Raw genomic sequence first — 12,583 nt, 5'->3', positions numbered from 1 at the left:
TCTAACCCCTCTCTTAAGGTGTGCATTTTAAAATTAAGATGCTCAGGTCTTTTAAATAGTAGGCTTACTTTATGAAGCAACTTTTTAGATGCCTTTAAATGTGTCTTTCAGGGAAGCTGTTGGTAGATTGTCACTTTAATAACTGTAAGATTAAAAAAAGAGGAAAAAAGGGCAAATGCAAAACTGTAATTTCACAACAGGCATTAAGTAGGACATCTCAGTGTGTACTGTATTGGGCACAGAAGTCACAGTTTGGTTGTACTGTTTGTACACACAGTAGTAATCACAGCTCAGATACCTGTTAATTACGTGGAAATAATTATTCCTGGTGGATAATCTTTCTAGTACTTGATCTAGTACACTTCTGCGTGCTAAACAGCCAAGTTTTTGTCATGGTAAATAGTTACATGGGTTTCCTAGATTTCATTTACAGATACCAATCCAGGTGTGTGTTTCCATAGCTGTGCAGCAAGAGTTACTGATGAGTGTTAAGTCTGCTAACATGTATATTAAGGTTTTTCCTCTTTACAAAATGGGCTTGTGCTATCCTTTCAAGTTTTAGGAAACCAGTCCATTTCAGTTATATAGAATTGTCCTCTTTAAATTCAAGAAGAAACCTGAATAAATTTAACAGACCTGAAGCATGTGTGAGTGATCTAATGCATCTTCAGATGGACTGCAAGTCTTAAACCTGGATAGAGGTCTTGTCCTCTGACACCTGCCATATCTCTAGGCTGTCACATCATTGCTTTGTGTTTGTGTTTTAGAAGTAAGTGTGCTGAAGTTCAGGGCAGGTCTTTGTTATTTTTATAACTGTGTTAAATTTGAGCTATGTTGTGGAATTTATCTTGTTTGATTTGTAAAATCTGAGGTGTTGAACTCTGGTGGAAGCTGAGCCAAGGTAATTGATTTGAACTAAAGTGGTGTATGTGGTTTGTTCAGTGCTTTGACAGATTTTGCCTTTCAGAAGTTCGTCTTAAATTTTTGCTTGTATAGGAGGTCTGATGTGCTTTGAAATGGCAAGTAAAAACATTGCAGAAAAAGTCACTTTCCCATGACAGTGTGTAAAATACAGAAGGAAAATGAGCAGTAAGGTAACTAGAAGGTGTCATAGCAATTACAGTATATCAGGCTGACATCCTGGTGAATGCTCTAAAAAAGATTGTCATGCAAAGTTATGAAAAATGAGATGTTCTATATTCCTTGAAACAATCCAGTAATAAGACATTACAAAAAGAAATTATTACTTGTGTGGTAATGTGGTAGTCAAGTATTTGAAATGATCTCTTCTTTAACATTTGTCTTTCAGACTATAAGTACATAGCACAAGTCCTATGAGGAGAGGCTGAGGGAGCTGGAGTTGTTTGGCCTGGAGAAGAGGAGGCTCCAGGAAGACCTCATCACTCCCTACAACTCCCTGAAAGGAAGTTGTAGCCAGGTGGGGGTTGGTCTCTTTTCCCAGACAACCAACAGTAGGACAAGAGGGCACAATCTTAAGCTCTGCCAGGGGAAGTTTAGGTTGAATACTAGGAAGAAATTTTTTACAGAGAGAGTAATCAGACATTGGAATGGGCTGTGCAGGGAGGTGGTGGATTCACTGTCCCTGGAGGTTTTTAAGCTGAGACTGGCTGTGGCACTTAGTGCCATGGTCCAGTAACCACAGTGGTGTTGGATCAAGGGTTGGACTTGATGATCTCGGAGACCTTTTCCAACCCAGTTGATTCTATGATTCTATACAAGTTTACAGTTTGGACTTCGTTGAATTTGTGGATTTTCTACCTTGAAGTCTATATATTCACTGCTTGTTTAGCTGGGTTTTAAACTGTCTTGTTGACCTACTGCACAAGTAATGAAAAAAGAACAATTTCTGCATGTGAATTTTTCCATTAAATTACCAGAAAAAATCATATGTAGCTGCCAGGTATTCATAATTGAATTGAAAATAACCTAGGCGTAAACTGATGGTGTGCAAGACCAATTTACCAGACAAGTTGTTGCAGAATACTAATGTAGCAGTGGCAACAACAACAACAAAAGTATTTATTTCTTTAATTTTGATTTTCTGCTGAGAGTTTATTGTCCTGAGAGGCCTGGAGTGGAGGGGATGTAGAGAGAGCATTTAGCCTCTCGTGTTACTGAGATGAGGTAATGGAATCTCTTCTATCAATTTCACAATGCAGTCATGCCTGTGCTTTTAAGTCAGCTCTTAGGGTCTTGTATGTTGATGAATTTCTTCCCTACGGTGGGAAAAAGATGAATGCTCTCAGGAGTTCTGAATTGTTATTCTCTTTTTTTAAAATCTAGAAAGCAGATGCTGGTAACAGTGGGAATGGGAAGTATTTATGTGATGTTCTCTGTTCTGACAAGCTTGCTGTAGGGAATACTTTGGAATTCTGTTCATTTGTAGCTAAGAATTACAGGGTTTAATGTTACATCCTCCATTATAATTCTCTGTAATTTATAGGTCCTTTTTCTGGTTAGAGATTAATTTTAGGGAAGATTTTTTTTCATTCTGACTTGTCAGATACTGCTTCGCATTATGTCCCTGTGGGGGTTTTTTTCAGTTTTTAACTGCAGAGTTGTAGTAGTTAAAATTCATGTTTCTTTAATTATGAGGGCTCATATTAAATATACAACATTTCAAACAAAAAAGTAATATTTTTACATGTACAGCCAATTCTACATAAGAACTTCAGGAGTTTTTAATGTACTTTCCAATTCATTGCCCTGTACTTTGCAATGTTCTTACTAAGATATACTTTTACTCCAGCCAGCCTTGGAAAGCTAAGACCTCTCTAAGGAACTGGCTGAATTACATTCAAACCTTCAGTAGCAGCTGAGTTGTTAGTTGTGCTCCGGTTCTGGAACATACTCTGTTGATGGTCTCAGCTGGAAAGAACCAGCTGAATTAAAGTCCAGTAGAAATATTTTTTTTTTTTTTTCAGGTAGACAAAGCAAACGTTGACTAAAAAAAAACAAAACACAAAACTAAAAAGAAATAGAAAACACTGTCCTGCTCAAGGCTGGTTATATACAGTAAATGTAAATTGATTAATTTATGATTCTTTAGTGTTGGAAAACATTGTGACCAAATTAATGGAACTGTTCATCACAGCATCTGCTCTACAAGTTTTTTCTAAAGGGATGAGGCTTCCAACATTTGGGATGTGGAGAAACAAGCATACAGTGAAGAACTTATCCTCAGTATTGTATTTTTCCTTTTTTCTTTTACCGAAGTATGTGATGATCCTTAAGGAACTCTAGTATGTGCAGTGGGATGCAACAAGTCAAATGCACAACATATATGACACATTTTCTGAGTCATTTGTAAGTAATTTAAGGAATATACTTATAGAGTATCGTGGGGGGCTTTTGTCTGTTTGTCTTTCATTGCAATAGGGTATTTACTTATCTCTCTGATGGGACATGTGAGGATAGAGTATGGGGTACAAGTATGTGTATATTGGAGTTTAACTTTTTTAAAAACTGGGGTTTGCTAGACAGCTTGCTCTTTTTTCCTCAGCAGTAAAAGTTTTCCACTTAAGGAGTCCTCCAGGTTTAGTTTTCTAGTAAAGGGCAAAAAAATGCCCGCAGTACAGAATTACTTCAAATTGGCTTGTTTGGTCAGCCTTGGCATGATACAATACATACACTATCTTTCTATCTTCTAGCTCTTTCAAGAGTAAAAATTCATTATAATTTCTTCTCCAAAAGAAGTAAGTTTCATGAAGGTAAAGAGGCTTTGCTAATGAGGTGTAGTCAAGTTCCCTAAGCCTTAACTGCTTGGTTGCAAATACTGCTCAGTTTTGTTAAAAGGAAGAGTTTAATATGTAACTAGTTACCTGTTATAAATGAAAAATAAAACTAATTAAACTTTTGAGTTATTAGACCAAAATGCCAGCACTACTTTAAAAACTGAAGCATTTTCTAAATAAATACCAAAAGGTGGAAGCATCCTACTAATGTCAGCTCATATTCAAGTTCACACATAATCAGCCAATACAGTACCGTGATGATTTGAAAACTGATAAAATGATGATGCCCATTGCTAAGAAATGAAGTGCTCAAAAAATCCTACCCATACTTCTAATAAAACACTATTCTTTTTCCCCAGCTTTCAAAATTTGCTAGCAAACCTAGAGGTAAAGTGGCACTTTAAGATGCACTAAAGTCTTTGCCTGAAGCTCTAGACTGATTTGTTCTTTTGACTTTATCTTCAGGGCTTCTGTAAGTAGTCTCTCTTCTGAGAGCCATTAAGACTTGGTAGGTTTGTTGTTCTTTTCTGAGTTTAACCCATCTAAATATTTCTACTTTGCTTTTCATTCTATATTGTTTGTGAACCATGATTAAATTTTGTAGATCGTGTTGTTCCCAGGCATATGTGTACATAGATCCATGTTTCATTATAGATGTATTTCCTCAATTTAATTAGTAATTTAGTTAACACACTTAAAAATTACTGACCTGTCTTCTTCGATTTTTATTTTGAATAGTGCTGATTATTGTATTTTCATATATATTACCTTTTATGTGTTTAAAAAAAAAAAAAGAGAAGTTCTGTGATTCAGTGAGCATCAGGTATAAGTATTTGCAAGTAATAGAAGGGCAAGTTTGTCCCTGGGCCCACACTTTCCAACAGACTGGAATCATTCTGTTCTCATTTAAGGTTATTTTCTGAGCTCTGTTTCATAGACAGTGAAAATGTGGTACACCAGTCAAAGTACTTTTGGCAAGTTCTTTGTTAACTTACAATTTCTTTGACTTTTAGGAGAGCTCATGCAAAACAGCCTCAATATTTTATTGGCTGGGGTTTTGGGGTGGGGGTTGTGTGTGGTTTGGTGTAAGTAAATACCACATAGCATATTTCCTTGCTTATGTGTTTACAGACATCAAACTAAACAGAAATGTGGTTTTATTCTAATGGTACCCTTCATCAAGCAATTGATGCAGAGCAAAAAGGCATAGGGACCTATACGTCTGTTCTCTTACTTCGAGTCATCAGCCATATGATGACTTATTCCAGCTAAAATTGTGATGTTTCAAAACAGCCCACTCTCTCCCCAGCTGACCATCCAGGAGAAAGATATGGGATAGATGGATACAACCCTCTGTAGAAAGCTAAATTTGCACCTTGGTTGGAACACTCTGTAGGTGGGATACTTACTTTGGTATAACACCTGACAAAGTACACAGGCTTTTTTATAATGCAAACATGTAATATTTCTTTCATTAAAAAAAAATCTTTAAAGTTTTTGGAAAAGGAGAAAATCTAAAGTCTAAAATGATAAAAAAGGGAACAAGATCTATTCTGACAGTCTGAGGTGGGATTAGCTTTAAAGTATTTTAACTGTCCAGCCCATCTTCAAAGGTTTCTGGTGTTGGACATTCCAAAATCACTATAACAAACAGTTCATTCCAAAGCACTGTTTTCCTTAGGAAGCTGTGTTCCTCTTACCCTCCTGGAGTTGAAACCCAGTACTAGTTGTCCATTATGCTACGGATGTAAAACCATTTGCTTTCAGGGGGTTCTTTATAGAGTTGATGCCTGCAAGTTGAGCAACCATAGTTCTTTCCAAGTGTTTTTGTACCATGAGGTATTTTCCTGAGCATTCTGCCTAGCCATGGTACCCAAAACTAGCCCCTGCTAGTTAGCAAGGTTTATCAGTATGAAGTATGCAGCTGAGTATACTGTTAACCTTTCTTGCAAGAGTGTGGTCTTGCCAATTCATGTTCAGCATGTGATGCTTTATATAACAAAGTGACAAGTGTAGAATACTACAGTAATTTGAGTCATTTGTTTAATACAAATACATTTTTTTTCACAACAATAAGCAGATACATTACTTTTGTTTCCCTTGCCTTCTGTCTTTCAGTACACATTCACCCACAAAAACATACACATTTTCTTTTGCAAAAGAGAGGGAGTTAAACAAGTAACACAAACTTGTAGTTCCGAATATTATACAGAGTAAAATATTTTCATCATAGAGTTTCATTGCATTATTAGAAATTAAAAACTGCTCTGGTGATGGGGAATTACTATTTTTTCTACACAACAAAAATAAACACTGCCTTCAGATAGAACAGTGTGTGAATGGCACAGTTGGACTAGTTGAGAATCTTTGTAATGCTTATGATAGTCAAAAGTGGTATGTTTATGCCAGTTTGAAATAAACTTTTTAATGCTTGTAACTTAGGAACAGAAATGTGCATGTTCACAGGTTAGGAGTATCTTGTTTAAACTTCCAGATCTGACCTGACATCAGATTATTTCTGTCTACCTTCATTAAAACTTCATTTAAACAAGAATGCAGATTAAGCTCTACTTGGTAATGGCAGCTCAGAGCAAGGTTCTGCCCTTGTGGGTTTAGCCAGGCCAGATTCCACTGTCAGCTTATTTGCCTGAGATGTACTGTGACTACACAGGCAGTTTGATATGGTTCTTTATTTGAGACGTCATCTTTATTACAAAGTCTTAGTCTGGATCTTAAAATCTTCAGTATACTGTTTTTTGGGGGGGTTTGGTTTTGTTTTGTTTTTAAGATAGAATCCCATGGTTATTTAATTAATACAGAAAATTGTACTTTGTGTGGGAATGAAAAACTGCTGGTTGATAAGCATCTTTCTAGTGTCTGTATTTGTGCACTTTCCTTATTAATGAAGACCTGAATCCAAAGCATAGCGGCATGAATAGCTCCTTGCCCTCTTGAAGAGGTTGTACCCTGCTTCTGAAACAAATTGCAATCCTGCATGAAATCCCTGAAAGCTCTAGAATTTGCAGTGCACATAAGAAGAGAATGGGATGCACGAGCTAATACTGTAATACTTTAAAAGGTTCAAGACTGCTTCAAGCCTGCTGAAACCTCTCTTGCTGATGCCTTGGCTCACTGTCCATCTCAGCACAGTGTCCCATTTTGCTCTTTTCCTGCTGTCCACATTAAGTATTTCAAAGGGAGAGGAGGAATTTCAAGTGAAGTCTTCCTCCATTCTTTTATTTATTTCACTGTAAACTCAGTTGCAGATATAGTTGAATGCCAAAACAGTGTTTTGAAGGGGAAGGCATTAGTATAAAATTTTGCACATTGTTTGTTCTGTTGGTGACTCTTCAATGTGTTTTTAAAAATGTACAATAATTTTGTTGGATGCTACCATTCTGCTTTTGGAAGCCTCAGGTATTTTCTTCTTTGAGTTAAATTTTATACCTGTTCAAGTAAAAAACCCTAATGTGAATTAGTCTCCTTTAAACTGACAAAATAGGGATAAAGTACTTTCAGTGGGGTCAAAGAACAAGCTGCCTAGAGGAGCAGGGTTATTGTTACTGAGTAAGAAACTATTATTTCAGAAAGCTCTTAATTATCCTTCATAATAATGTTGTCAGTAAATTTTGCTATGATTCATCAGGTTTATTGTAAACATCCTTCCACACATTCAAATGCAGTTAGTAATTTTAAGTGTCTAACTTCAGATATCATGAGATTTACCTTTTAGCAAGTAGCTTTTATACTTTTTGTAAACCATGTCGTTGCAGACTGTCTTAAACATGTGCAGTTATGAGGCATTTGTTCGTACCGTTGTCATTCTCTGGAGACCTTTTGAAGTCTCCTCCACAATTTTAAATGGAGAAATGGTTTGGTTTCTCTTGTATGTCATTTCAAAGGAGAAACTGCTACAATTGTGATCTGCAGTTGTATAATTGGGAAGTTATTTTATATAAAAATTGTGTATCATTACATAAAAAAACTTAAACATTGATCCAACTCACCTGGAGTAACTTACAGCAAATACTGACATCTGTTTAGGATCCATTCAAAAGCACCAAGATTTTGTGTCCTGTCTAGCCAGATGACAATCACTCAGTTACAGCCAAATTACATGAGCAATTGCAATACAAAAGAACATAATGATCTGATTAAAGACACATTTCTTGCTAATACTGCTACTTCCAGTATTCCCTGAGCCTTAAGCCAGTAAACATTACAAAGGAATGCCTAGTATAAAAACTCCAGTACATCTTAGGCCCAGCATGCTGGATATTTGCAAGAACGGGATGATTCTGCTTTTTCATTGTAAATACTTGAGTATATAAAGAGAAAATTTACCATTAGAAACTTCAAGCCTTCTGTTGAACTCTAGTTTACTTGTAATTGTGGCAGATACCCCCCTCTGAAAGAACTTGTGCTCTCCAATCCTCTTTACTCTGGTTCTTTATCTACTTGTTTGCTTTTCCTCCTTTACCTAAATACAAGATTAAAAAAACCCAAAACTTTTAACTTTTTTTTAAAATATACATAATGTTCAGGCCCCAGACTTGTCCACACCAGTACATAACTACTCCAAGTCAATACTTGCGCTTGCGTCCTGATGGTAAACACCACAGGTATGCAAAGTGAATCACAAAATTGGTTCTTTATATATAATTCACCCTGTTGGACAGAGTATTATATCTACATTCATTTATCTATTGCACCTTTTAATGCTATTCACACTTCATTTTTATATGACAATGCTCAAAACACGAAGTTAACAAATGAACTGTTGAACCTCTAACACCTCAAGTTTACCTGTACAGAAGGAAACCATTGATTCGTTTTTTCAGCCAGGAAGATAAAAACTAACTTTTCAGAAAAAGGAGATAAAAACTAATATTTTCTTAAGATATGTAGGTAGGTATGTTCTCTTACATCTACCTTCCTGTATCGTGAATCTTAAAAAATAAAACCAGAAATGGTTTCCATCTTCAGTATGTGTCATCCTTTTTCAGACCTTTGATAATAGTCAATTTACTTTTGTGTGATCGTGCAGTAAACTGCTTTTTTTTCCATTTACAATTCTGCCTCAATACTTTGCATATCAAATTTATGTCTAATTCACTCTTATTAGTAAAATAAACAGCAGAGCTGCTCTTTTAAATGCATATCTACATATTATCTCCTCCCTGTACTTATGTTGCTGACAGCTGTATTTAAAAATATACCTGTAAGCTTATGGAGACAGGAGCTTACACTGGTTGGAATTGCTTACTTTTCAAAAATACAGGCACAGTTAAAATATCCTTAGTTGACACAGCTGCCCAAGCATTCAGACTCCGCTACAGTCACATGGACGTGCGTTACCATATGAAGCTTAGGGAGTGAGTGCTGTGATAGAGCTCTCTATACTTGGATTTGTTAATGCATATGATTGGATTGGTACTCTTTGAAGCATATATTTAAAAAGATAAATAGCAAATACAGCTTTTAGTAGTAAACAGATTAAAGGTTTTGGTTCTCTGTAAACAAAGTTATTATATCAGGTCTGTTTCTACTTTCCCATCCATCCCAGTTAAAAAAAAAAAAAAGTACTTTTGTCACATTGGTTTGGCATTGTCTGTTAAACCTGTTCTCTATTGCACTTTCTACACTTCCACTTTCACTACACTTGCTGACTAGTTGCAAAACTACTCCACGAACGGTCACATTCCATACAGTAACAAGTTGCTTTGCTGGATCCAGTTTCCTTGTAGGGTTTTGGTTTTCATATGGGATTTTTTTGTTGTTGTTTTTTTGTTTGGTTGGTTTTTTAACTGAAAAAAATGCAGTCATTTCTACTTTCTTGTAGCATTTGTAGTGTAGAATACACTACACCTGACACTGCAAAGAAGAAACAATGTGGTCTCTGTCAAACTGGCATGACCTCAGATGTCGTTCCTTCCGCTGCTGACTGAGAGTTTGTACCTGTCTGTGCTACTGGCACCACCACCGCATCCTTGATGTCTGAGCTCTGAGTGCACAAAGAATTTTTCTCCTCCAGTTTTTTGATGGTGTCTGGGCAGTTCTGAACAAAGATCACTCTGTTGTAGGCTTTCAACCTGCGCCACAGCTGCACATAAACCTTACACTGCACATACATAAAGACCAGGCCCCCTGTGAATCCAATGGCCACTACAACGAGTTTTGTCCAAAATGGCCATTCAAGGACACCTGTGGAATAGAAACTGTATTTATTACCACCATTACACATTGAATATCAAGCACTGAATTTCAATCAAAGGTACTGAAGCCACTTGCTAAGAATCCCCAGGTATGTACACACTACTGGGGCAGTTATGGCTCAAGTAGAAAACAGAAGGGGCTTCCTATTCCATAGGCCAGCCAAGAAACTGCCTCCCACTTCTGACTTCACCACAATTTGGTCAAATAGGAAATGCAAGGGCCACTCTCACGAAGTAAGCATAATGCTCAATACAGCAATTAAGAGAGTTGCACAGTATACTTCCATAAGGAGAACCCCCCCCCAAGCCTTTAAAGAGTTTGAGGTACTAATTTAAAACAGGATTTTTAAACTTACAGAATATTAACAAACACTACTAGTAGTATTCTGGGCTTTCAGTTTTTCTTCTCCTCAAAATATGTTTATAAAGTGTTTTTTCTCCAGTCTTCAGTCTTTTTCCCAGCAATTCCCATTTAAAGAGAGAAAATGGAGCAGAAAGCAAACTACTTACATGTTTCTTCCTTCTCCCCCCAAATACATGTTTGCTTTTGTAAAACTACTCCCCTGTGACAAGCAAATTTTGGGGCAAGAGAGTTCTCTTCGCAAACACTTATTTTTGCACATAGCTCCAAGGCATCTCTTTGTCCACTTTTAGTGTAAGAAATCAGCCATTACATTTGGCAAACACTGAATTCTATACAAATCATAAATACTTTTTGAGCCTACCAAGAATAATTAATGTGATTCTTTTCCATTGTGTATAACAACAAAAATTCATGTTAGCTGTTTTGTTATGAAAATTCAGCTAATCCACAGAAATAGCTTCCCCGTTGTAATAAGTAGGGTGATGTACTCATAAATAAAAGTTCAAACCCATTCCTAGTACTGTCCTCAGGGCCAGTTTTTTGAGATAAAAAAACAGGGTTACCCATTTCAAAAGAATGCAAAGCAAGACTTTGTAGTATGTATTCATCTGTGACTTATTGAGCCTTGTTGCTTGTTTTCCTCTCATAGGCAAGAAAGGCAAGCATCAAGAGTATCATCAAATATTTATCTAACTAGCAAGGCACAAAGCTCCACCTGTTTTGTTTTCCATGTTAACTTCAGAATATAGAACAAAGCTAGAGAGACCTTTGTTCCCCTACTGTGCTTAAAGTCAGTTCAGATCAAAACTGAAAAGTTTTTTATCATCATGATCACATTTAAGACTAAATTTAAGACCAAATAGACTTAGACTTGAAATGGAAAACAGTAGTTCAGTTTATCATATATTTTCCACATATGCTAAGTATGGCCCAAAAAGAAACCTACTTACACTAAACATGGATTTTGTTACATATGTCCAGTTGGGTTTTCAGGATCTCCACAGATGGAGACTCCACAACCTCTCTGTTCCAGTGTTTAACCATCCTCACAATGCACACAACTGGAACATGGACATTCACAGTGAAATTCTATTTGAAACTACACAGGAATGGCTTTCCATGCTTCTTAAGTTCCACAGGAAGGACTAACACAGCTGGAACACGGTCTCTTGGAATTTCATATTAGGAAGCTTGTTAATGAAAAGGCTCTATCGTGTTTTACTTGCTATCAAGGTTCAAGGGAGTAATATAAATAAATTGCTATTTTAATGACCTGAACTTGCACCGAGCTGTTTGAACTTGACTCATCGCTTTGCCTGAGCTTTAGAAATACCTACATAATAGGAGATTAACCTAGCAAGAACCAGCAGGCTAGTTAAGCTCTTGTAATGATTAAACAAAGTAGAGTTCTCTCTGCAGGGGCATAACATAAGCTTTTAATGCTGATGCATTCAGAACTTCTGCATTAAAGCATTTGATGTAGCCATTTGTCTGTGAGCTGTTATTTAAGAATAGAGTGTGACTGGTTATATAGCTGCCTTGCAAAGCCAGCCACTGCATTATCAACAACACCAAAGAAAGTAAAAGACACTTACCATTATCATTGCCTTGTTTAATTTCTTCAGCGGTTCTGTCAATTAAAACATACAATGACCAAACAACACAGGTAATTGCAATTACGTGGAATGTGACTGAACACACTATTTTCCTCCTCTCACTTGTTGTCATCTGTAGTTTCTCCCACTGAAATAATAATTAAAAAAAAGGAGTTAAAAAAATCAGACCTGTAAAATTTTGCAACAAACTGACTAGACTATTCTGGCTCTTTTTGCCAAAAACCCAAGCAGTAATAAAATTAACAAATCCTTTTATTTTGGTAATACACATTACAGGACTATGTGCATTGTCACTGTAAAATTCACAATCATCTCATTTTCACAGATTCGGAGGAATGAAGAGTTCTATTTCTGTCTGCTTGTGAATGATATCTAAAGTAATTTCACTGCAGTACAGCCATAACATGTTAATAAACAGGTAAAAAGATGAATACTTATTTTAAATTTGCGCTTCTGGTGATGAGACAAGAAAAGCCCAAACATTAGTTTGTAGTACTTATTAAAATTCGAGGAATGCAGTTATGTAACAGTCTTCCCATAAAAGCACAGGAAATGCAACCCCATTGAGGATTAAATTCAATAAACTTGAAAAGATGATTATGTGGAAATAATCGTACATGATAGCACTCAGCC

The 12,583-nt window shown here is 36.3% G+C and overlaps 1 protein-coding gene across 7 annotated transcripts in view; it reads right to left on the bottom strand.

Moving 5' to 3' along the window:
• Nucleotides 1-5,780: 5,780 nt before the first annotated feature.
• Nucleotides 5,781-12,583, bottom strand: part of MARCHF1 (membrane associated ring-CH-type finger 1) — a 228,733-nt gene continuing 221,930 nt past the window's right edge. For all 7 annotated transcript variants that reach the window (XM_032686037.1, XM_032686030.1, XM_032686036.1 and 4 more), the window contains 2 exons: nucleotides 11,930-12,077; nucleotides 5,781-9,959 (listed from right to left, as the gene is read on the bottom strand). In XM_032686037.1, the coding sequence (XP_032541928.1) occupies nucleotides 9,658-9,959; nucleotides 11,930-12,077 (450 nt within the window). In that variant the 3' untranslated portion in view covers nucleotides 5,781-9,657. The remainder of the gene's footprint in view (nucleotides 9,960-11,929; nucleotides 12,078-12,583) is intronic.

Source organism: Chiroxiphia lanceolata, chromosome 4 (assembly GCF_009829145.1).
Source record: "Chiroxiphia lanceolata isolate bChiLan1 chromosome 4, bChiLan1.pri, whole genome shotgun sequence".
NCBI classification, from domain to species: domain Eukaryota; kingdom Metazoa; phylum Chordata; class Aves; order Passeriformes; family Pipridae; genus Chiroxiphia; species Chiroxiphia lanceolata.
Note: the sequence above shows the minus strand (reverse complement) of the source record. Positions and strands in the feature narration are given on the sequence as shown.